Source organism: Microtus oregoni, unplaced genomic scaffold, assembly GCF_018167655.1.
Source record: "Microtus oregoni isolate MIOR12 unplaced genomic scaffold, Mior012 000027F_ref0000203, whole genome shotgun sequence".
Taxonomy (NCBI): domain Eukaryota; kingdom Metazoa; phylum Chordata; class Mammalia; order Rodentia; family Cricetidae; genus Microtus; species Microtus oregoni.
Window position 1 is genome coordinate 12,848,941 of NW_024543086.1, and position 26,440 is coordinate 12,875,380.

Genomic DNA, 26,440 nt, shown 5'->3' on the forward strand with positions numbered 1-26,440 from the left:
TTCAACACTGCTAAAGAAGACTCCAGCCCTGTGGCTGATCGTGGCAGCAGACTCCGTATAATGGTGTCAGGTGCAACCAGATTGGTTCTGAGCCCAGTATTTCCAAAGGAAAAGTGCGCTCAAAAGAAGGGATAGACTATTTAAAAATCTTAGGATGGCATTCAATAGGGAAGTCAGGCTGGGTTCTTAATCTCTAATCATACTATCTAGGGGAAGAGGAGGGGTAGCATGTGATAAACTGTGGGAAAAATAAGGCTGTATATAATGATAACTGGTAACATTAAGTCTGAAATGCCACAGAATTTGGGTACGCTTGGCTTTTTCAATTTAATTTGGGCTTCAATATGGTCAGATGCAGGGGCTCCGAGGGTAGGAATTGAGGACTCCCAGGAACTTAATGAGATGATAATATGGTTTTTATTTCTTGTGTCTTACGATGGCTTCATGTTACAAAGGGGAGGCTTGCTGGCAGGGAGAATGCCCCTCTTGGAGATATTTAATTCCTGGGGGCAGTAAACCAGCCGAGGGTGAGGCCATTGTTCATAAACCAACCAACCCATTGTGAGCCTATGCTCGCAATCAGTTCTCTCACAGAAGCCAGTACCTCCTCTTTTCCAAATCAGTTCTGGACCAGGTATCATACATCTAGTGCCAGCCCCACATCGCCCTATCCCTATCGTAATGATCCAAACTCTACAGCTCTGAGCTGTTTCCCTGCTTGGCATAGTTTTTCAGTGGAAACCCCAATAAAAGCTGGGACCCACTCGCCCCACTGAACCGCTTCTCTCCTGGCGACTCCTGAAGTTTCCCGCCATCTCCTGGCACAGCATTCCAGGCTCTTCACTTCTATGAGGCCGTCAATAATAACTAAAGTTTCTCTCAAGGCCGTTGGCCTCCCTGTGTCACCAGTCTGTCACCTTTATAAGTTAAGACGAGGAAATAACGAAGCCTCAGTTTGGCACGGTTCTTGCTGACCGTCCGAATAGTCCTGGGCAAATTTAATCTCCAGCTTGTAAAAGGAGAAATTTGGACCATGTGGTTCATTTCTTAAGCCCCTTTCTAGCTTGTTAGGTCTATGAGTCAGTAGAGGAAGGTGAATTCCAAGCCCCACAATGCAATAGGAAGAAGGGCTGGCGGCAGTAAAGAAACCATGGGCTTGCCAAGTCACTTACCCTAAAAGCTCTTCCCGTGCCTACTTCAGCAGTAAAACAGCAAAGGAAGAAAATCAGTTTTGGAAATCTAATTGCATTAAGGAACTAATTCCAGAAAAGGGTCTTGGATTGGGAGCTCATCAGGATGATTCGTCTTCTGCAGGACAACTAAGAAAATCTGCACAGTGCATCTCAGCAGTACTTCTTAATGCAGGGTCCATCTTTATGTGTGTGTGCGTATGAGAGAGAGAAAGGGGGGAGGGAGGGAAGGAGGGAGGGAGGGAGAAATAGAGAGAGAGAGAGATGCTGGGAACCAAAGGTAAGGCCTTATGTGTACTAGGTAGGTGCTTTACCATTGAGCCATACTTCTAACCTGATTTTTCTCTCTCTCACAATGCAGGGGATCTACCATGGAGTTACAGCCTTGGCTGCTACACCAAGGGCCATTCAAATTGCTGGAACTGTCCAAATATTGTGAAGCAACAACACAAAGAACCCAAAGAGAAGTCGAGTGGCAGCCGCCATTTAAGACGATGTAGGGTATAGCTAGTCTGTCCAAGGAAGTCTAGTGGAAGCCATGCAGGCTCCAGGCGCACGGTGAATTAGTCAACAAAGAGAGAACCCCTGGACCAGGAGCATTGGTGTCTTGGTGAGCAGCAGCAAGGTGGGAGATGGACCTCGAAGAGATCTCTACTCCACTGCCCACCCAGTGAAGCTGCAGGAGTGAATTTGGGTTCTGTGCTATTATTCCTCATTGGTTGGACAACAGGCCCATGGCTGACATGGGGTATAGGATTCCTCGGGATATTTAAGATAGGGCACAGGAGAGAAAGGGCAGATTAAAGGAATGGAAGCTTCAGCTTAAAGAAAATCTTAGAAAACTCTTCGTGTTCCAACCCCTGTCCAAAAATCTGAGTACACAAAATGCCATAAGCTGGTCAGAATCAGCTAAGATCTCAGCACGCAGTGCTGGTCTCCTTACTATTAGTGCTGTGAGCCGGAAGTCCACCACTCAGCTACACCTCTCTCACATTGGTTTTGCCTGTAATGCCCGTAGATCTCCTAAAAGGAAGTCATGCCCCCTCCCCCACCTTCATTGTCTTGCTTTGGTATGAAAGCGGGCTACGAGTCGAGGAGACATCCTGTCAGCCAGCAGCCTTCATGCCCGCATCTATGCCGCCTGCTATGTCGAATATGCCTGATGGCTCAGTGTGTGTATTTCCCCATAAGTCAATGAGCTGATTCCATTTGCCCCCAAGAGCCACACAGAGCCAGGGACATATGCAGAACTTTGGTGTGGTTTCTTTTCTTAGAAAGATACAAGCAAACATTTACCATTTACGGGTCTGTGGGCCGAATACACTTAAGCAGACAAAGCGATATCCAGCGGTGATCTAATTGACATTTTAGTTGGGCAATAGAGCTGGGGCCAGCCCAACGGCAAGCAAATTCATTTTCCAAAGGTCATGGGGTTGGCTGCTGGTGATTCGCTGTTGAAAGATATTTTAGGGTTGGTCAAGGCCACAATCAGAGAGGCCCGTAGAATACAAATAATCTCCTTCATTGAAAACAAGGAGCCACACCTTGGCTGTGGTTATGTTTACACAGATGGCAATGGCCACAGTCTCCGGTTACAGAGGTCAGTGGTGGCTGGGTGGCTTGGGTTTGGTCAGTTTACAGGCCTGTGAGCTCTTGGGAAAATAATATTCCTGGCATTGATCATAGCAAAGTGGGTTAAACAGGAATGTTCCCTCCTTTTTGGCTAAAATAAATAAAATTATTTAGTATACAAACAGATATGTGTGATAAAGAACGTTTGGGAATGTGTCAAGGAGGTTCAGGGGAGAAAGCAGCATTGCTTGCCCATGTTCCAGTTCAAAAGTTTGCCTTTCCAGAAAATATTGCAGAAGGTTATAGGGAAACTGTCCACAGATATTTCCCATATATAAAGAACAAATACAGGTCCACTGATTCCTGCCCAAACCTGCAGTGCTCAAGTATTTTGCATAAAATGGAGCTGTATTAACATAAATCCACTCAATCCTCTTTTAAAACCACCTCTAACTGTTCACAGTACACAATACACGTAAATACCGTGTTAAGTCCTTGCTGGAGTGCTTGGGGGGATAAGAAGGAAAAATTCAATACATGTTTAGCAGTACACAATTTCCCCTAAATATTTTCAATTCATAACTGTAGAATTGGATGATGTAGGTCCCACCGACACGAGAGTCATGGGTCTGCTCAGACCACTTCACACCCTGTTCTCGCATGAAGATCCATCTTTCCCCTTTTAAATACCTATAACAGTCCAGTGGATGAACGACCATACCACAACCCATTTACCTAGAGTCCCATGGACAGGGATTTTGGTATGTCCCAAGACATTTTCTCTACACACGATACTGACCTATACATTACCGGGGCCTTCATGGGAATATTGCATTATGAAAACTAAGTGGATGGCTTGCAGAGCCCAGGTATGTTGGATGCTGCCACTAGCTGACCTGTCACGGGAGTTACACTAGTTTGTTGTTTCTGATGCCAGAGTCAAAGGTCGCCTTTCGCTTTCTCAGCTCAGTGTGCTGTAAATTCTTACCAAGCACAAGTTGGATGTGCTGTCTGGAATCAAGGCAGCCATGACCAATATATATTGATTACGGCTGTCTTTGCCAACTTAGGTTAAAACTCCAAGACACGGCCCAGGTCTTCCTTACTCTTGATGTTTGTTGTCATTGTTCTATGTTTATTGAGGAAGCATTAAAGAAACGAAAGGAAAGGAAAAGGGGGGGGGGGTTACCCTAGAGAAGTGTAAACACAGCCACACAAAGTCGTACGTTGTCGTGTGCTGACAGTGGCTTTAGGAACTTAGGAACAACCTAGACACCTATCAACAGGAGAAGACATGAGTCCCACAGGAGCAGGCTCCACACAATGGAATACTACTCAGCCAGAAAAACAAGACGATGTAAGGCAAATTTGAAAATATTATACTAAGTGTAAGAAGTGAACTAGTCAAGACAAGAAATGATTCTGTTAATGGAAGGAGTTTCTGCGGGCAAAAATCCTGTGAATGGAGGAGGCGGCAGGGCCCTTGCATGGGGAAGGGGGACTGTGTGACAGTTCAGAGAAAATTCTTAGCAGTGTCTTCAAGATGATCTGTTTGTGAAATACTTTAAGCAGCATGGCAAAAATGGGTGCATTTTTTAAAAATAAATTTATTTATTATGTATACAGTATTCTTTCTGCGTGTATGCCTGCAGGCCAGAAGAGGGCACTAGACCTCATTACAGATGGTTGTGAGCCACTATGTGGTTGCCGGGAATTGTACTCAGGACCTTTGGAAGAGCAGGCAATGCTCTTAACCTCTGAGCCATCTCCCCAGCACCATGGGTGCATTTTTTAAGTCAAAGGTGGACTATGAGTTAATGAATTTGATTACAAAAACAAAGCCACGTCATATCCACCGTATACTGATAATAACTGCTAGCCCTATAGCCTTCTGGCCGTTCCCCCATGCCAGTGTGTAAGTAAATGATCTTCAAGCTTTTAGATGCACTTTTTGTTTTATTCGATTTCATTTTCATCAAGTGGGCGCTTGCATTTTGTTCACTTAAAAAATAAAATTTGTATTTGGGACATAGATGTTCAAAATTGAGACTTCATCTTGATGAATTTTATGAGTACGAAGTATATTACTCAGCTGTAAAAAAAACAATGACATCTTGAAATTTACATGTAAATGGATGGAAATAGAAAAAAACCATCCTGAGTGAGGTAACCCAGACCCAGAAAGACGGAGCATGTCATGTACCTTTGTAAAGCAAAGGTTAATGTGCCTATAGTCCATGACAACAGAGAAGCTCAGTAACAAGAGAACCCTAAGAGAAACATATATAGATCCCCCCTGGGAAGGGAAAATAGACAAGATCTCCTGAGAAAATTGGGAGCAGGAGTGTGTGGGGAGAAAAGAGAGCAGAAAGGGAAGAGGAAGGGAGGAGGGGAGGGAGAGGAGAACTTGAGGTAAAGGGATGGTGAAGATGGGGGAAGGACAGAGATGGAGAGCAAGGAAAGAGGTATCTTGATTGAGGGAGCCATTATGGGGCTAGCAAGAAACCTGGCTCTAGAGAAATTCGCAAAAATCCACAAGGATGACCCCAGCTAAGACCCTAAGCAATAGTGGAGAGGGTGCCTGAACTGGCCTTGCCCTGTGGTCAGATTGATCACTATCTTAAATGTCACCACAGAACCTTCATCCAGCAACTGATGGAAACAGAGTCAGAGATCCACAATGGAGCACTGGGCTGAACTCCGAAAGTCCAGTCCAAGAGTGGGAGGAGTGAGAATATGAGCAAAGAGGTCAAGACCATGATGGGGACACCCACTGAAACAGCCTACCTGAGCTAATGGGAGCTCACCAACTTGGCCTGACAGAAAAGGAACCAGCACAGGATCAAACTAGACCCTCTGAATGTGGGTGACATTTGGATGGCTGGAGCAGACTGTGGGATCACCGGCAGTGAGACCAGGACTTATCCCTACTGCTTGTACTGACTTTTGGGACCATTCTTTTTGGAGGAATACCTTGCTAAGCCTAGATATAGTATGGTGGGGGAGACTTGGTCCTGCCTCAAAGCAATGTCTATCCTACTGGCTTTGGGGGAGCCTAGGCAGTTTGGATGCTCACCTTACTAGACCTGGATGGAGATGGGTGGTCCTTGGACTTCCCACAGGTCAGGGAACCCTGATTGCTCTTCGAGCTGATGAGGGAGGGGGACTTGATTGGGGGAGGGGGAGGGAAATGGGAGGCGGTGGTGGGGAGGAGGCAGAAATCTTTAATAAATAAATAAGTTAATTAAAAAATAGACTTTGTTGATTCTCAGTGGGAAGTCTTACCCTCTCTGAGGAGTGGATGGGAGATTTGTGTGGGGGAATATGGAGGGAACGGGGCGGGGTAGGGGAGAAAGTAGGAACTGGGATTGGTATGTAAAATAAGAAGACAGGTTTGTTTTTTTTTTTAAAAGAAAAGAAATAAATTAACTTAAAAATCTCTTATTTTGAATTCTGAATGGCTTTATTCCCTATCAAATCCTTTCTCAGTCCTAGTAAGAACAAGGGTCTCTCTGCCTTTCTGCCCCAAGTGTAAAGCAAACAGTCCTGGCAGAATAACAGAAAATGAGAAAGACAGCCCTCCCTCCACTGTCTTATTATGTAGCCCAGGCTAGCCCAAAACTTAAGGCAACCCTCCTGCCTCAGTTTCCCATGCACTGAGATGATGGGTGTGTGTCACAATAAATGATCACAGCAGTCCTGAAGAGACCTTTTAAAAGGCTCCTTGCCTTTTCGCTGTGAGATAGATATGTGGTTTAGTGTGGCCTCAGTCAGATGGCAGCAGCTCACAGCCTGCCAGGGTTTATTTCCCAAGGTGTAGCTATGGTTCTGGCATTCACTGAACACAGGACTAGACTCTATCTACAGCGGATGGGTGCTCATGGGGAGAAACTCTAACAGACTCCTGAGAAAAGCAGAGATCCTCCAACCTCCACTGTGCTCCATAGAAGCAACCCCCCCCCCCCCAACAGTCCCAAATCCACTGTCAGGAGCGGGACTTCTCCTGTCAGCATGTCCAGGGAGTGGCAAATTCAGAGCATCAGAAACCATGTAACAAAGGCAGAGGAGTCATAGCCATTTTGCCTGCCTTTCTCAGTCCTGGGCAGATGCCAACAGCACACAGTCAGCCACACTTAACACTTCCTTGTGTGTGGAGTCTGCTCGCTCCCCTCCAGGTCGCTTTGTGCTTGTGTTAATTCTGGATGGATTTCCACCAGTGTTTTAAGCATCATTGATGATTTGAGTAACATCAATGTGGATTATATTTCCACTCTGTTGTATGACTCTTGACCGAGTACCCAACCTTGTTGAAACTAAATTTCCTCATCTTCAAGAGTGGTAATCCTGCCAACCCCACTGGGTTGTTACAATACTTGGTCAAAGAACAAGAATCTGCATTTGAAATGCTGTGTCATTGTCTAACCACGGCTCATAAAAACATTCAGCTGCAATCTTGAGTACTCATATAAAAAAAATGACATCGAGATATCAAATGCTTGCCCCAAACTTAGGTCCTTCTTCATTTCAGCTCCAAAGACCATACAGCCAGAGGGAGAACAGCTCCAAACCCTAAAGTCACCAACCCAGTTCCTGGTGGAGAAAATCCAAGTCCCAAATCACCTATACTGAGGACAATAAATAGCAGTCCATATGAATGCAAAAGTGCGGATTCCTGGCCCTCCAGCGGAAGCTGTCACTCCTTCCTCCATCTACAGAGCTCAGGAAATGCATCTCTAACAGGGTACAGAAGATTCTGGACGAGCTGGTTTTCAAAACACATTGCAGGAGTCCTACACATGTGTAGCCAACAGTGTTGTTAAACGCTTGCCATCCCAGTACTTGGGAAACTAGAGACAAGAGGATCAGGCATTGATGACTACCTCAGTTACATAGTGAGTTCAAGGCCAGCCTGAGCTGAGACCCATTTCCAAAACAAACAAACAAAAACATATAATAGAGAACAATTCTAGAGGAGGTCAGGGATAAAAGGAAGGTGTGTAGAGGACTTTTGAGTTCTCAACTCTCTACTGTTTGCAAAAAAGGGGCAGCTGGTACCAGGATGCGGTGATGCAGGTGACAATACAGCCCCACAATTGAGTTCCTTCGGAGCAACAATTTCTGGAAATAATGAGAGGTGGTGAAGAACGTGTTTTGTTTCTTTGGGATTGAAAGATCCTGGGGGTGCTTCTGTGACAACAGTCACTGCCCTGTGACTTAGAAAGAAGCAGGACAAAATCCCTCACTTCAGCAATAAGACAAGTCTGTATCTTAATGCCACAAACTCGGTTCCTGGGACAGAGAGTACAATTCCAGAGTCACTGGTGCTGAGGGTGATTGACAAGTGCATATGAATGAGAGCCTGCAGGTGCTCTCCCAGTCAGGACAGCCAACACCAGTGTCACTCTTGGGATATATGCGCTGTATGGCATAGTGGCTTGCCAACAAATTAGCGGGGATCGGATTACCAACGCCTGGGGCTGACTATAAGGCAAACAGCTAAAAACCTCTAGGTATTTCCTCTGTCTGCAGAAGGTTGGCCCCGGAAGTAAGAGGAGAGTCCTAGTCAGCTGTGGGTGGATCTCATCATTGGTGATTTGGTGTAGGCACTCAGTATTCAGGTTATCTCCCTCCTCCTTTCTCTGCCTGCCTCCCTCCCTCCCTCCTTCCCTCTCTCCCTACTGAAGATCATACTTAGTCTCTCAAATTTAGGTAAGTGTTCTCTACCCCTTCGCCTCATGTTCAGTGTTTGGGTTTGTGGTCAGAGATGTGGTTTGGTTGGTAGTCTTTCCTTGAATGCACAAAGCCCCGTTTAATCTCTGGTATTACAAAAATAAGCAAATAATTTTTAAAAAGTCTGTATTAGGAGCAAATATTCAAAAACAGATGATTAATATAGAAAGTTGTTTTACATCTTTCAGAAAAGAAAATGCAAACGGTTAAACACTAAGCCCCAATGTACCTGCTGTTAATGAGTGGCTGGAACGGTCACAGGACCCATATCTCCAGTCGGCCAGTTACTTCTCACACAGCACTCAAGCTGTAGCCATGTGACATGTGACAACGTGCAGCATTTGAGTTTAAAATCCTTCACTGAAGGGTTTAACTTTGACACATCACTTCAGAGAAAGTGCCCAAGACCAAATCCCAAGCCCAGACGTCAACGGCTCAACTATGGGATGATAAGCTTTCCATTTGGGGAAGTGGGTGAATGGGGAGCAGGGTGCAGAGCTTTCCACTGGGGAAGTGGGTGAATGGGGAACAGGGTGCAGAGCTCTCCTATTCATCTAGCATTTCATGGTACCATGTTTTGGGCTAAGTTCCTGCCACTTATCATCTCATTCAATGATAGTGAGAACTGTGGCCTGGGCAAGGGCTAATCAGCCTTATTTCTTTGGGGAGACAAAGCACAGAGAAGTCCCAGTGACCCTAGAGGAGGCTATGGGGTAGGTGGGCTGGAGGCTCTTGCTTTAAGTGTGTCCATATGAGCAGGTTGGTCTAGAAATTTGTAGGAAAAGTAACAGAAAAGAGAATCTGTCACTCTGTTCTAGTTAATTGCTTTATTGTTTATAGTTATAGGACAAGGACATCCAGTGCTTGTTAAGACATTTGATTCTGAAAGCAGTTAGAAGTTCATATTCTTAAGAAAAGCCATTGGTGTGTGTGTGTGTGTGTGTGTGTGTGTGTGTGTATACACAAGTGCACGCTGAGCATCAAATCCAGGGTCTTACGGGTGCAAAAAAAAAATGTCTTTGCTCTACCTCTGAGCTATATGCCCAGCCCTACTGCTTTTTTAAACTCCATAAGAAAGAAATACAATTTTGTTAGAAGTGAGGTTTAGTCCACAGTGTCTGAATGCCTTGAGTTCATTAGTAGTGTAGCTTAGCTGATGTGGGAGTCCCCTCTGTATGCTGTGAATTCAATTGGCTAATAAAGAAACTGGCTTGGCCTATAGCAAGGAAGAATTTAGTTAGGCCGGGAAAACTAAACTGAATGCTGGAAGAAAGAGGCGGAGTCAGGGAGAAGCCACAGAGCCGCCTGTGGAGACAGGCACGCTGAAACTTTACTGGTAGGCCATGACCTCGTGGTGATGCACAGATAAATGAACATGGGTTAAATTAATATGTTAGAGCTAGCCAATAAGAAGCTAAAGCTAACGGGCCAAGCAGTGATATAATCAATACAGTTTCTGTGTGGTTATTTTGGGTCTGAGCTACCGAGCGGCCAGAATGACCAAGCAGCCTTCCTGCTACACATAGCAGCTGCAGTTACAGAGTCTAGACTTAAGCTTTGAGTTCAAACCCCAGATGGGCCTATTTTGTGGCTCTGGACACATCACTTGGCTTTCTATGCCTTATAGGGTTATCACTTGTCATCTGGGAATGGTCACAAGGTTGTCATGGGATTAACTGGGGGGATGTGAAAAAGAATCAGCAGAGCTCTACACGATCTCATAACTGACCAAGAAGACTGAATAATTCTGTTTGACCTGAACTGCCCTTTCTTAGGTTGCCTTTGTTGATTCTGTGTGGAGGGTAGGCAGAGAGGAAAATATTCGGGGTTAAGTTATGAGCTTTCATCGGAAGCTCAAATACTTCATCCCCACCCCCACACATATCTTCTCTATGAGAACAAAGAGACTGCAGCTTCCAAAACAGAATGCTAATCAGATGCAGCTTCTTAGATGTGCCACTGAACCAACCGCACGTCATGTACGCCAAATCTTAGCCACTGGCACTTAGTGGTTTGGCTAGGTGGCTTCCTTGACAGAAGGACTCACCATCTGCAGTTAAAAGTCATTGAGGTTTGGGCACCTGTGCCTGAAGACTGGTTCTAGGAGACCACTAACAATCACAAATGCTTGCTGTGGATGGAAACGAACAGGCCCACAACATTCATTTACGGCTGAACACTTGCTCCAGGTCCAAGGGGCTTCACTCTGGCATGGCAGGGCCTTGCATATGGTTGTATTGCTTTTGCTACCAGAGTCCACTACCAAACAGCAGCTCCCAGGGAGGAAGGGGAATCATGTGCCCCCTGAGCAATGTCTGCACCCAGATCACAGTTTCTAAAAGCTGACTTGCGGGAGGCTGCACAGGCCACAACTCCTTCATTCACTCCGCAAGAGCAGTTTGATCCCGGCTGGCCAAGTTTTCTTTGGCAGATCTGTGAAGGAGCAGCCATTTTCTCAAGATGCAGTGGTTTATCCAGGGCTAATGCTGGAAGTGAGGTGGGGCAGGCCATTGGGCTAAACTTAACTAGGCTGCAGATCTCTAACTAGTGCCTGAGACGGGCGAAGCCCTTGGTTCTTTCCAGAAAACTCACCTGCTCATCAGGATTCAGCATGTCTCTTTCTTCTTCCTCAACCCTGGAGTTGAGTGACAGACAACAAGCCCAGCAAGGTGACCAGAGACCTAGAACAACCCATTTCTCTTTTCTACTACCTGGCAACTTTGCTGCTTGGTTTAACTTGGTGACAAAACCTGTCTCTCCCCAGTGGAAGATGGTTTTTAAAAAACCATCAGACTTAACCATCTGAACAGGCCTGAATGTAAATTTACCCTGCCCCCACACTCTTTGTTCAACAAAAATCTCACGTCAACCTCTCATGTCTAATCAAGGCATAATGACTGTCATGTGTGGATCTTTGAAGTATTAAAACCAAAACTTACAATTTGTTGGCCATATGCCAACAGTTTAACAGATAAGGAAACTGAGGCAAAGGGTCGATGGCAAGTGAAGGACAACATTGGTATCAGGACCTTTACACAGCCTGAGTTTCTCAGTTCTGGAGTTCAGAATTCCTCTGTGAAGTTCAGTGGGCTAGCATCGAGGGGTGGACAGCACCATGTTCCTGCTGGAGGGTCTTGGGGACAATCCTTGCAGAAGGAGGCTGTCTAAGATCCAGACTGTCCCCATCCTGGGCATTTGACCTTTTCTCTCTCTTCTGGAACGTGCCTTTTCTCATCGAAAGATCCTTCCCATTACGCTGAGCCCACATTGACGATTCTAGATAATATATATTCATTTCAAGATGCTGAGTTTAATCCCATATACAAAACCTCATTTACCCAGAGATCAGGATGTGGACAGTTGTGTGTGTGTGTGTGTGTGTGTGTGTGTGTGTGTGTGTGTGTGACTCACTCTGCCACAATCTGCACTACGCTTATTACTTCCCAGCTCTTCTAGCATCTCGCCGCCCCTTTTTTTGAGACAGGGTCTTTCTATGTTGCCCTGGCTGTCCCGGAACTCACTCTGTAGACCACCAGGCCTGGGCTTGAACTCACAGATATCTACCTGCTCTGCTTCCTGAGTGCTGGGATTAAAGGTATGTGCCACTACCGCCCAGCATTTTCTATGTCACAATGGTGACAGGAAAAAGAACTGGGTGGATAAGGAAACAGGCTGTCTCTTTCTTTGACCCATCACAAGTCATAGATCTGGAAGAGACATGTGCCCTGAAAGAAATGAGAGCGGGGAGATAAAAACTGTTTTAAAAGATAGGGTTGTCTTGGGGTCAGCGCTCTGTAGATATGACTTTCTTTGGTATGTATTCATCTGAGAAGGGAATATCCCGCCATTAGCTGTAATAATCGTAGCTAAATTAATTCTCTAAAAATGAGCTAAAAGCAGAAAAAACTGATCATTCTCCATAAGATCGCCAGGAGTGTAAATTATTTCCAGTTAACACCTAGAAGCTGGTGCAAAGAAAGAGTTGTATAACAGGCTTATCACATGGCTGCAAGACTCAGGGTTTGAATGCAAGCATGGCTCTCATCTGTCATCTGCCCATCTCAGTGGAAACGGAATTCCATCCCTGCCCTGGCAGGTTCTTTAGATAACTAGTCGTCACTGAGAGACAGATTTCAATGTCAGTGACTCAAACTGGGTCTAGTCCTGGCTCTCCTGGTGATTCACTCTGAATGCTCAGGCTCCATGTATGCTAGGGACCTGCTCTATGCCTGAGCAAATGTTCCAGCTCCTAAGACTCCTGTTTTAACCATCTGAAAAAACTGAATATATAACTATACATAATAGTTATGAATATAACTATATAAAATACACACACACACAAACACACACACACACACACACACACACACACACACACACACCGTGAAGGCCTGTGAAAACATAAAGAATTTTAAGGGAACTTTAGAAGCACCTATTCTGGGGTTCTGTAATGGAAAGATGGATGAGTGGGAGGAATGGGGAGTTTTTAGAGCATTGAATGCACTCTGATACTGATGGCTGCTAAACATCTATCCACATCCCCAGAAGTGGGATTCACAACATCAAGTGAGCCTCACTAGAAAACAGTGACCTTAGTAACCAAGTCTGCAATCACCTTGTGCATTCGGGGCAGTGAGGAATGCAAGGATTGGGAAATTCTTCACATATTCTGCTGTCTTTATAGAGACACCTGAGGGTGTTCTCAAGAATGACATACTCCCCACCAGGTGAGGTGGCACCATGCGTTTAACACCAGATCTCAGGAGGTAGAGGCAGGTGGATCTCTGAGTTCAAGGTTAGCCTGGTCTACAGAAAGAGTTCCAGGATAGCCAGGGCTCCACAGAGAAACCCTATCTCAAAAAAAAAAAACCTACAATAAATATATAAATAAAAAATAATAAAAATGAGTGAGGGATGAGTGGAAGAATAAAATAAGAATTACACAGTATATTAATAAAACAAATCATAAATAAAATAATAAATATCAAATTATTAATTTACTTAATAAGTTAATAAAATGATAAATAAATGACAATAAAGATAGTTTTTCCAGATGACTGGGATCCAGTGTTTCTTTCAAGACTGACTCCATCCGTGCCATTGGACTGAGAGTTTTTCCAGTCCTGCATTAACCATGCCCACACTATCCTGGGAGCCTTTTCGAGTCTTGCCAGGACCAGCTCTCTTGCCGGGAAACAGCTCTCAGGGCCCATTTCCATCTCTGTCTAAAGGAAAACCAGGTTCCCATTTGTCAGGCTGTGACGACTACTGAACAAGACGATGCAAAGATGCTGTATAGACCATACGGAATTTCACAAAGGAGAGGTGTACAGCCTCCTGGCTTGACTCTGCACTAGTTCTTTTAAAATGTTTTACAGAGCAGAAGACAAATGCTCAGAATGGTTAATAAACTTGCCTAAAGTACACGAATAGCAAGAAAAATCTAGAATTGGAAAATTTTTTTTTTTTGCCCTAAAGATGCTCTTTTTAATCAGTATACTCAATTCACACCAACAAGACTAGGGATCTGAGTTACCAGACACTAAGTGTGAGGTCCATAGGAATACTTATCTCTTCTTAAGCCCTTTTCATTTCACATTCAATCCTAAAACCTCCAGGCTGGGGCTCAGCCCAACAGCAAAATTCTCATAAGACCCCTGCAGGCCCCATGCTTCCTTGGCAAGGTGGAGAGGTGGGGGGACAGGACTTCATCCTGGATCTTTGTTTAAAACCTCTACTTCCTGTGGACTTTGTGCTTAAGGGGGTTAAATATCTGTGACTTTTTTAAAAAAAAAAACTTGGCCCACAGAAAAATTGTCCTGGATAATAAATTTTAATGCTGGATCAAGAATAATGGTCTCCATTATCCCGAAAACCACAAAGGCTTCTCTGGGCTTATTCTCGCCGCCTTGGTTTGATTCTTTGCTTCTAAGACACAATCATGCTTTCTCAGGAAGGGCTGTTCTCCTTACAGGAGAGGCTCTGCTGAAAGTTGTTCTTTCACCCAGTAGTCACTGTTTGCTGTGCACCTACTATGTGCGAGCCAAGAACCACCTCAGGAAGTCAGACTTGATCTCTGCTTTATATACCATGCAGACCACGGGAGGACGGTCATGTACACAATCGTAACTTAGGACAGGATGGTTGTAGAAACGCAGAGTAATGTACCTTGGAGGCCTGCTCATTTCTTAGGGAAGATGGAGGGGAGTGGATATGGGTAAGAGCAGAGGTGTGAGGAAGGAAGGGAGAGGTAATTGTGATCAGGATGTAATATATGAGAAAAGGAGGAGGAGGAAGATGGAAGGAGAAGAGGAGAAGGAGAAAGGAGGAGGAGGAGAAGAGGAGGAGGAGGAGGAGGAGGAGGAGGAGGAGGAGGAGGAGGAAAAGAAGAGGAAACACAGAGGCCAGTAGAGGATGCCAATAAAGTACACAAAGCTGTGCTGTGATTTCATGCAACTTCCACACAGAGTTTGGGGGGCACTGACCACCACTGCCTGCGGGAAATGTGGGACCACGTGTTTTCCAGACTAATTGAGTCTAATTAACTATTTCTTCTATTGTCAGCCAGTGTTTAAGGGCCGATCACGCTGTTGGGCACAGGACAGACATAGGAGGTGCTAGGGGCACCTATCACATTGACCTGCTGTTCATGCCGCCATCTACCATAGTAGACAGAAACGCTACAGAGCAGGGACAAAACACTATTTAATTTCTAGGACTGACATTGAGCCTGGCAATAGCCTAGCAAGAGGAAGGGCACAGTGAGGATTGCAACAGGGGGATGGAAAAAAAATGGAAGAGAGAAAGGAAGAGACAAAGGGAAGGAAGGACAGCTGGAAGGAAGGAGGGAAAAAAGAAAGACAAAAGAATAGACAGAAAAAAGGAAGGAAGAAGGGAGGGAGGGACAGAGGGAGGGAGAAAGGGAAGGAGGAAGGGAGGGACAGAAGGATGGAAGGAGGAAAAAAGGGAAGGAGGGAGGGAAGGAGGAAAAGAGGGAAGGAAGGAGAGATGGAAGAAAGAAGGGAGGGAGGGAGAGAGGGAGGGAGGGAGGGAGAGAGGAAGGGAGGGAGGACAGGCAGGTGGGCTCTTGCAGCAGATCTGAAGCTAGCACACTTGCCAGGAACACAGCAGAAAAAGCTGATGATCCGTTCTTCGGGTCTTTGGGAAGTACTATCTTGTCCTTCACAGTAAATCTCAAATCCCTCTTCAGATAAAGCCCCCCCCCCCACCGGAGGGACAGGCATTGTTCCCACAGGTCAGCATCTGTGGAGGTGACTTGCACAAAGTCCACCTCAGCTTCTACTTGAAGTCAACCCCGGGAGCCCCCACACCTGCTTTCCCCACCAGGCGCCCACGACTTCTGGATCGCTGTCTAAATCTCTGTACTGGCCACTCCAGCTTTGCTTCCTTCTGGAAAAATCTGCCCTCCGCACTGACTCCAGAGCCCGTTTTCTTCTGTGACAATCTCACAAAAGCTCCTTCTCTTAAAAACCTCATCAGTTTGGCTTCCGGTGTTCAAGTCCTTCCCCCAGCTACCTGCTCTGACCTTATCTCCTTATTTCCTTTCTTGCTGGGTGTGCTCCTTCCACACCCTGCTGCGTGCTTGGTGATTTTTTTCCCACCTTGTTCCTTCTGTTGGGACTACCCTGGTCTTGAGTGAACACCTACTCATCCTTCAAAGCCGAACACATGCCACTTCTGGAGTGGGGACAGAATCCGTCTGCTTTCCTGCCTCTCCACATCCTTTCCCTTATGCCCAGTGAAACCTGTCAGAGTTTGTGTTGCTGTGCTAAAAGCAACAACAACAAAACTGACCCAAGCCAACTTGAGAAGGGAAGGGTGTATCTGGCGTACAGAGTACATCACTGAGGGAAGCCAAAGCAGCAATTAAGGAATGAACAGAGGCAGGAGCCTTGAGGAAAAAATGCTGCTTACTAGCGCGTTTCCAGGCTAACATACGGCTATCTCTTATACAGCCGGGACACAGCTGGCTAGGGATGGCGCCACCCACAGTGGGCTGGACCCTCCTATAGCAAATGCCCCATAGACATGCCTATCTGCCAACTCAAGGGAGGAAATTCCTCAGTTGAGGTTTCCCTTGTCACAGATGTGTTGAGTGGGCAACTGAAGCTAACTGTGACAGAGCCCTTGGCCATGTCCTACACATGATGGTTCCTAAGTCCATCCTCATGTGAAGCTGCGAACTCTTTAAGTACAAGGATGGTCTTATTCCTCTTGTAACATCAGTTTTGTATTCACCACTGAAACACTTGTGCATGGACTCTGGGAATTAATATCTATCCACCGGTACTACTAGTGGGACAATAAACCTGTTTATGCCTTTGATGGTTTCCGACCAACTTTACCCTCTGCCATGAACCACCGGGCCACTGTGAACATCTCGGTGATGGAGACAGGTAGAATGTGTCTATACAGGCTGGTTCTGTGAGACGTGCAGGAACACGTTGACAAATGAGCAAGGTAATTTCAGGGGTTGATAGGTGCTCTGAAGAAACATGCTGGGTAATGGGATAGATGTGGAGGGCGGTAGGGTGGGGAACTGCCTCAGATGGGTCTGGGGAAAGCAGCTTTGGGCTGGACCCAAAGGATCAGGAGTGGGTGTGTAAGAGTCTCAGAACACAGCATCCTGTGCAATTGGTCCAGAGGCTACCGTGGTGAACAAGGGTTGGAAATAGCCAGGGAGGGCTGCGTGAGGTGAGTTAAGGGACATAGATCACTTAGAGCTTTGGGTTGGGGGTGATCAGGAGTACCGGTGCTGGCCCAGGTACAGTGACAGAATGATCTGCCAACACGGATGCCAGCAAGGAATGGGGGCTAGTGTCCCTCCCTGCTCCTCCCTCTCCCTCTTGTGGGGCGGAGACAGCTCTCATTAATCTCTGGTGGAGGCTGTGCTGTAGCATGGTCTAACTAGAGAACACAAAGACTGCCTGCTTGGCTTTGTTTTCAAGCCGTCAATTCCAAATTCTGCGAGCTGGCAGAGACAGGGCTATTGATTTTCCCTTCTGGAATGCGTGTCCTACAGAGTCCTCGCAAATAGAAACTGAAAAACAGAGGCAAACAGGACTGCTGAGAAAGATGGGGCCAGGGGACGTTTCTTTTTAAGACAATTTGTCGGAGGGGGGGGGGGGGGGCTGGTTCTTCTCACCACTGGGTAGTGGCTTGTCATCTCAGTCCCCAGTCCGTCTCTCTCTACCTTGGCTCTGTGTCTTCCTGATTTCTCTTGCTTTCTTGCTGCATCTTTATTTAGAACCCGGCACAGTGCTTGCAGGTAGTAGGTATTTAATACTGGCCCCGTGAATGACAGCACGCAGGTGGCTTTCTCCTTGGGCTTTCCTCCAGATCAGTTTGTTTGAGCAACTGTCTGGTCCCCCAACCCCCGCCCCCAGTTTAGCTGCTCCTATCCTTCCAGACACCCCGCGGAAAATGGGACTAGACAGTATATCCAGCATGCACTGGCTGTATGGGGTGGATTCCCTGCCTAAGGACTGCCTTCTCTACAGGACCAGGTTAGAGGCTTCCCTCTGTTGGTGGGGGAGGGGGCAGGGTACCAAGTCCCTCAGCATGAGCGGCATGCCAGTTGCTCCCTAGTCCCATAGGGTTCAGACACTGCCGCCTTTGTTCTGAGACCCACGGAAGTCTCATGCTTTCCTCCTTGCCCGGGTGCCCTCCGGAATGGCTTATTTGGCTACCCTGCATTCTTTCTGATGCTGGGATGTCTGCAAGGGGAGGGACAAGGGTAAATCCAAGAGCCTGGCTGGAGGTCAAGGATGGATAGCCAGAGCAGAACTGTGTAGTCTGGCGGCAAAGTCTTAGCCTTGATTTTGTCTGCCAGCTGTTACCGAATCACATACACACTGGCAGAAAGTTAGTTTTATCATCTGGAAAATGCGGTTGTCACAAGTTTTATTTTTTTTCCCCCATTTTGAAAGACACACGAGGGTCAGCAAAGTGAATTCATTTCAACATTACAGAACTTGCTTTTTTAAAAACCCCAGCCAGTCTTTGACTTTTTTTTTTAAATCTTCTCATAATGCAGCATAAAGTGTCACAGAGAGGTTCAGTCAGTTGTCATTTCCCATATCATTTGTACCACACTCCAGTAGGTTCGTCTTTGGGTCATGTTACACAAGATCATAGATCCACCGCAGTGTGTTTCCTAAGCCACGCAGCATGGTGCGGAGGGCTTAGAGCTTGCTCTTACACAGACTGAAGCCAAGGCCGCTAGTCAATGAGCCTGAAACTTGGCTAGTCATGATTCACAAGGTAACAAGCCCGTGTAGGTGATCTGGGTGTAGCAGAAGAGCTACTTTAACGGATCTTCTGCAAACTTCACTTCTGAAGAGTGTTTCCTATCGCCATGGGCCCGTGCTTACTTCCCTTCCTCCTCCTCAGAGGGGTGATGGGAACGGAGCCTATGAGAATCATGTACTCTGCCACTGAGGTGCACCCTCTACCCCCAGATGCATAATTAAATGCTCTACTTCATTACCACCTCTGCCCAGATGCAAACCCTTGGTGCGCTGTTAGCTCCTGTTCTGTACCTCCGATTACCCACGTGGCATTTTCATTTGGGATTATAGGATCCTTTGCTCTACCTCCCTCATACTGGAATGAAGAAAGTCCAGAGAGGTAGTGTGGCTTTGCCAAATAAACAGGATGTCAGACTCCCCCTCTTTCTAGCGAACAGGTGAGGGGCTGTTAGCACTGTTCATGGGAGACAGGATATCCGCACACCCCCATACGGTGACAACCCAAGTCGTGATCCTCCAAGACCCGCCTCCTGAATTTTCAGTCTCCGTGAAACAGAAGCCCCGAGAAGATGAGTTCACAGGCCCACACGCATGACCCTCCGCTGCTTGTCCCCAAACGGCATTCATCAGGAGCTCACATTTTATCCTGTTGACATATGCCTGGAGGAGTGACTATGAGAATTGGCTGTCACTGTATTGTCTGAGCCTGGATCTCCTCAACTCACACTTCTTTCCCCAGCCTCCAAGGGCGCACCAAACACTTAAGTTCTATTGGTGTGGTCCCTACTGGCTCCTTCTTTGGGTTCCGCATCTCTCTACTTCGCTCCCAAACTCCAGCCCTTATCTCCTTGGACCAGAGAGAACTTCATCTCTTACTTCTAACATTTCCTTCTTCCACTGTTTCCTTTCAGAATACAAAGTCTCAGAAGATGTCTCTGTATCTGCCCTTGGACACAATCCCTTATCCAATTTTGCCCTACACTTTGTTTGCCCTACCTGAACATTTTACCCTGTGAATTCTAAGCCTCACTTAGACAGAAAGGCTCCGATTAGGAGCGCTCTACCTGGCTGTGAGACTCTGGACCTGAAAGCAGGCAAATACGGCCTGCGCCGCTATGACAACCATGAAGGAATGCAGCGGCGGCAGCAGGCAGAAGGCTGGAAACGCCATCTCGTGCCAAGCACTGCACAGAGCTGCTATATGCATTATTTTATTAACCTTCACAAAATCCCTATGAAGTAAGACCAATTATTAGCATCATGTAACAGAAGCAGAAACCCATGCTCAGAGGTGTCAAGGCATTTACCAAAGGTCACAGATCCAGGACCCAAACAGATGGAATTCATATGTAATTCTATCAGACAGCCAAGCCATGCTCCTAACCTCTAGGCTGTGTTGCCTTAAGGCTATTTTCCTCCTCCTCCTGCCCCTTGCTCGTCTCAGACACTCATTTGCAATTTTTTGTGTTATCAGCATTTTACCTAGCATCCTCTTCAGTGAGCATCTTTCTTGTCCCTGGTCACACAGTAAGCCACGAGAACAGGAATTACACTTCTGGGCCCTTAGAGGTTTCGTCCCATGTGCACACTGCTCACGGAACAGGAGACTAAAGGACTCCACCTGCCATTAGTTTGCGTTTCTTTCTTTTTAAGAACTCTTCCTTGAGTGTGTTCCCCTCCCAGGACTGCGGGGAGGTAAGGAATGTACCCTAAAGAGAGGAGAAGACCTGTGTTCAGGACCTGAATCTTCTAGCCAGGTATAGAACCTTTCTGTGTGTCCTTGGGACACTACACACGAAAATTACATACTAAAAAACAGTTTTATGCACCATTTTTTAATTTAATTTAATTTTTTTAAAAAAAACCTACCTACTGTATGCAAATGGCCTTCAGGCAGTGCATGCAGGATACATATGAAACACAGATGAATTCTGTTTAGATTTGTGTCCTGCATCTACAATGTCTCTTATATAAACATTTCAAAACCCACAAAACCTGAAACTCTGAACACTTTTGGCCCCAAGCCTTTTCAGATAAAGAACGCTGGTTTGGTTCTGTATTTGCACTGCTCTGTCTAGAGACAGGCCCAGCAGCGTTGCTGGGCTGACTTGGGAATTTGGAAGCTTTTACTCCTGAGGCCTTTGCACGGTTACAGATATTCCAAGGGGAAGTTAAAGTTCCCCCAACTCCTCTACTGGGAACCACTGTGGGACCGGATTACTTTCCTGAGGATGAGAAATGCAGCTGACAGCCACACAGCCCTGTTTATACATGACTACGGTATGTCTGCTAACTGATCCATGTGAAATTACCACCGTGGGCCCACACAGATCATTCTGTATATGGAAAAATGTTAACTTGGGGCTCAATCATCAGGAAGCTTGTAGACATCAGGTTAGTAGTCTTCTTTCTCTCTCTCTCTCTCTCTCTCTCTCTCTCTCTCTCTCTCTCTCTTGCTTGTCCTGACATCCTGGGATATTAATTAAGACAATGTGTTGGTCTGAATTCATGGCAGTCCTAAGTTTCTAGAATCCAAGAAACAAAATGCAAGAAAAGCTGAAGGCGCCACCCCTGAGTAAGACACAGGGCTCTGCTAGTGGGCTCTGCTGCCTCCTGCCATCTCCATCCCAGAAGCTCTGTCTTCTGTAAGGCCCACACCTGTCTACAGAGGCCTTCACATGCACTGGCAGCACCTGCGCTGCCTCCCTCTTTCCTGTTCCCAGAGGAAGGAGCAGGCAGCCTCCTTGTCCCAGAGGCCCCGCAAAGTCACCTCTACCTCCCAGTCCCTCACCTTTCAAAGATGTCCATGCCTTATGCGTGCCCTCTGTGTGCTCGGCATGTTAAACACCAAAGGTTTCGCAGAGCCTCAGCCCCCAGGGTGAGGGGTGGGGGAGGCAGATGGCCTGCATCTGGAAGCCATCATCAGCTCCCAAGCTATGTTAGCAAAGTAAAACCCACCATTTGTTACAGGGGAAAGTGACAGCTGTAGATTTTTTCCCCTCCCCTTTTAGTCTCTTACAAGACCGCTTGAAACGGAATTGAAGCTAATGAAGCAGGCTGGTACGCAAACAGACTTGCTCAGCCCACTCAGGCGGTGTCTCTGTGCCTGCCTCCAAAACTACTTTGAACCCGAGGAATAGCTTTGTGGGTGGAGACTCAGAAAGCACACACCTTCTAAAGGCAGGGGCCCAGGAACTGTGGTCGTTGCATAGGAAAGGATCACAGTTATTAGGCCAGTGCAAATACGGAGCGTTGGAACACAAGTCTGCTTCTGAACTATGGTGACAGTGTGTGGGTGTGACCATAGTAAAAACTGTGCAGAGCTGTTCACACTTGCTCTGGTTCTATGCAAGGGAAATTAACGTCTGAAGGCTCAGGTCCATAAACTACACTGAAGTCAACTTCCTGGTTTTGCTAGGGGACTAGGGTGACGTAGAATGTTACTGCTAGGGAACCGGTACAGGGACCTGCCTATGATTTCTTGACATCTTGTCAATCAATAGTGATGTTAAAATAGAATGTGAAAAGCAAACAGATGAAAATCCAGTGCAGTGGGAATGGACTTGGACTCATATCCCCAAGGTCCTGAGACACAAGTTCTAATGCTATTTCATAAGGGGTTGGAGACCAGCCCATTTATAACAGTGACGTTATCACCATCATTGCCACCATCACCTACCATCATTATCATCATCAGTGCTTGAAGTTGGTGAATACTATGAATGAAACTTTTCCTTCTTTCTCTCCCTCCCTCCCTTCCATTTTCCTAATTGCATATAACACCTGAACCAGACTCTCATGCCACAGAGGGCCCGGGGAGAAGCTAGCTGGTGGCACCGTCACACTGTTTTGGTGCACTCAGCCTCTGACCCAGGAAGAACAAACAGGGCTTTGTGAAGCTCGCCACCTTCCAAGCCAGCCGATGTGCCCTCTTGTTCCTTACTCCCACGTTAGCCAGAGAGCCCAGTGAGCTCTATCTGCGCCAAAGCCACAAACACAGCACTTACAGGTTCTTCACGTCTGTGATGCCGCGGAACGCCTTCCTCGGGATGCCCTGGATCTGGTTCTCGCTCAGATCTCTAAACAAGAAGAGAAGAGGCAAACCAGTTAGACGGAGACGGCATTCTCTGCATCTCATTATGATAACAAAACCCTTGAAGGCTGCTGGTGCTGCCCACCAGAAGTGTTTGAGGGGCTGTTTAGACTCAGGCCCCTGGCTGTTACAAGCCTGTACATTGTTCTGCAAGTGAGGACCTTAGCAGAAAAGGTTACTAGGCTGGGAGCAGCTTGCCTGTGTGTGTGTGTGGGGGGGGGGGGGCACTGTGGGTGGTCTCACACCTCCAGGCCACAGCCAAGACTCCCGGTTATTTGTTACACACACCACACCCCATTCAGTTTTGGCACTTCCCAGAGAAAAGAGAAGACCCTTACTCCCTCCCCCGCAAGACATTCCTCCCAACTCAAGGTCAACACCACTCAATCTCCCATTTCTCAGGAAGTTCTTTTGCCCAAGTTCCCTGCTCTTAGCATTTGGGATTGAAACTGAGCCTGCTCCCTGGGTTTTCTGATAGGGAAAGAGGATCTCTTATGCATCTCCACACAGTCCAAAATGGGGGTCTCGCCCTTCACTCTGCACTGAGGAATGCCAACACACTGGCTACTTCGAAGTGGATGTGCGGAGTGTGGTGTGTGGCTGGCTCCAACCCAAATCTTCTCCAAGGATTTAAGTGTCTTCTAGAGCCTCGATTTCCTTCCCATCCCTGCAGGCCTTTTTGGATTGTTTTGTTCTCTGGTTTCGTTTTTATTTTTTGCTAGACCAAACACGTGCATTTGTTTTCATTCAGACATCAAGCCTGCTTGGATCTCAGTGAGCAATCAATCCGTAAAGACCCATCTGAGCCCCAGGCGCCTGAGGCAGCTCCGCCAAACACTGCAGGCAGCAAGGCTATTTCTGTGCAGCCACACGCTGCAGGAGCATCTTCAAGGAGGACAGTGGGAAGGGGACGCATGGGTGAAGATGGGACTGTCCGACTGCCGCCCATCTGTGCTTCTTTTCAGATATGAAAAGTAAATACACATATACACAAATATACATGCCTGGTAGTTTGAAAAGAACCCCCCCCCCCAATAATGAGGGGAAAAAATTCAACCACAGACCATAAACACTGCTAACAATTATGCAGAGAGCATATATATTTTATTGACATGACCTAATATAAGGTCTATTCTAAACCATTTTTCACATGCTATATTGAGAACATCTGTCTATGTCTCTACCAAGTGCATCAATGCCAACATTTTTAATGGCAGCACGGTATCTAATTGTATGGTGCATTGTATGACTGGGATTGTTCAGTGGGTGTTGGTTCTACTTCTGTCACATAAAGAAACATGAGATGGGCAAGATGGCTTAGCAGGTAAGGACCTTGCTACCAGATCCAACAACCTGAATTTCATCTCTGGGACCCACAGGGAAGGAGAAAAGAACTAACTCCTACAAGCTGCCCTCTGTCCTTCACATATGTGCCACAGCATGTGCACACACGTGCACGCACACACATCATGCAAAATGGGAAAAGAATTTTTTAAAGAAAGGGAAACCCCAGGACAAATTTCTCCATCCCCACCCTTGGGGACACGTCTCGGGAACTCGCACTGCACAAGATCCTGAACCAAGAGCTTGTGCCGTAGGTTAAACTCATCTTTGCCAAGTTCACCTGCAGAGAGATTTGTGATGGATGGATGCTCACAGGCTGGGTTTTGACACCACCTCCTCATAGGCTACTGAGGACTTCAAACATATATGGAAGTAGATGGGAGACAGCCACGGTCTACGTACGGAAACTCGGGCACTCTTCAGGGACGCTTTGCAAAAAGGGAGGAGGGGAAATAAGACAGCAGAAGAGAGACATCATCCATTTTTTTTCCTTCTGTCACCTGCCGATAAATGACACACGCTTTGAGCAGCTGGCTGAACTTCAGGAGAGCCGGGCTCGCTTTGGCTACTTTTCGGCTCCAAGGCTTACTGTTGGGGTAGGATGTCCCTGCGAGTCCCAGACACCTCTGGGGCTGCCTAGCAGGGTGCTTCCCCATCTCAAATTCAGTTTCCCCTTTCTACCACCGAAGTAAGTAAATTCTGGTGCATAATGAGCTCTGGTGCAGGCTCCCCCAGCCAGGCCCTGATTCAATGAGCAGGGCTCCAGCCTGGAGTCGGGGCACTGAACAAAAGCCCACGATGACAGGCAGAGGTCAGGCGGTGTCACCCAGGCCACTCGGCTGCTCTCCATCAGCCTCCAGAGAGGGGGCCCAGGCTCTGTCATCCGACTAATGCAATTTCCACCGGGCATCTGGGCGGCCATGGAGGCTCCCGCAGCCACAATAGGCCCAGTCTTCCCTGCCGAGGCCTGTCGGTCTGCGGACCACGAGCTCCTTGTTTAATAACCTCTCAGCCTTTGCTGTTATCGTTGGCTGCTAGGGAGAGCAGGCCTGGCCACAAGGCTGATAAATGAGAAAAATCAGGGAAAAGGAGGGAAGAAATCAAATACAAAGAAGGTTTAGAACTGGCAGCTTTAACCCCTGCTGGAAGCCGGAAGCGGTGGCACCTATTCTAGAAAGGGCGTTAACTTATTTTGAACAGGACATACACTGAAACATTCTGGAGAAGCACGGTTGTGCAGAAGTTCTGCCTGATAGTGGGGGCGGTGAAGAGAGGAGCATAGTACTTAAACAGAGCGAGATGGTGTACTAAGGGGAGCCCGTTCTCATAGGCAGCCCTCGGGGAAAAGCCTGTATTTGGGTGAAACAGCTGCTTTGGTTTTTCTGGTCCCACATCCTTCCTGTACATGTGTCCAGCTTTCTTTTGACTTTAGAGAACCCAGCAGAGGCACAGTTTTCTTTCCTGTCTCCTGGTCACTGTATTTGCCCTGTCCAGACCGTGTAAAACAGCAGACAGGGAATTTATCTGCTCCCCGTGACAATCCGCTTGTAAATTTTATTAATTTTATTTTCTACTGAACCCTCTCTACTATGGCTAACAATGCCACAGCCACGCATCTGCGGGATTGTATATTGATTTCATAAATACCTCCAGTGGGCTGACAAACTGACAGATTTAATGGTGTTGCTGATGGGGCATGGAGGAGGGCTCGGGGCTGGGTGCTTCATTTTCGGTAACCATCCCTTCACAATTATGGCAGGGCCTTTGTGAGCTTTCCTAAGAGTGTGTTTATCTCAGTATGATGTCTGAGCACAGAGCTATTGCCGGGTCCGATCCTCCAGAGAGACAAGAGCCACCATTTTGGCTGACAATTAAATAAAAATAACAAAATCTATCCATGACGCGTAAGAGCCTAGTTCTCGTCAACTGCTTTTTCGGGTTTTAGTGTCTGTGAGAAAGAAACACGCAGAAGTGACCAGAATGGCACCCCCTCCCCCAAACAGAAGGGAGGCACAGGTTAAAGAAAGGCTGACTAGGGCAAAGCGTGCTGGGCCTTTCAGGGTGCCAGGAAGAAAGATGGCAGGTCGGGAAGGCTTTCTTGGTTGGGAAGTGGGCTATGGATCAGGATGCCTTTTTAAATAATTAGGTTTCTGAAAGCTAAGGAGAACTGCATTAGCTAAAGTGCAGTTTCCAGCTTCCGGAAAATGATTAACTGCCTGATTATTCTGTCCCAAAACACA

General features: G+C 46.8%; 1 protein-coding gene across 1 annotated transcript in view; it reads right to left on the reverse strand.

Annotated features, from left to right (window-relative positions):
* Positions 1 to 26,440, reverse strand: part of Slit3 (slit guidance ligand 3) — a 589,355-nt gene that overhangs the window by 179,118 nt on the left and 383,797 nt on the right. Inside the window, exon 5 of the mRNA XM_041676107.1 lies at positions 22,771 to 22,842. Coding sequence (XP_041532041.1) covers positions 22,771 to 22,842 — 72 coding nt within the window. The remainder of the gene's footprint in view (positions 1 to 22,770; positions 22,843 to 26,440) is intronic.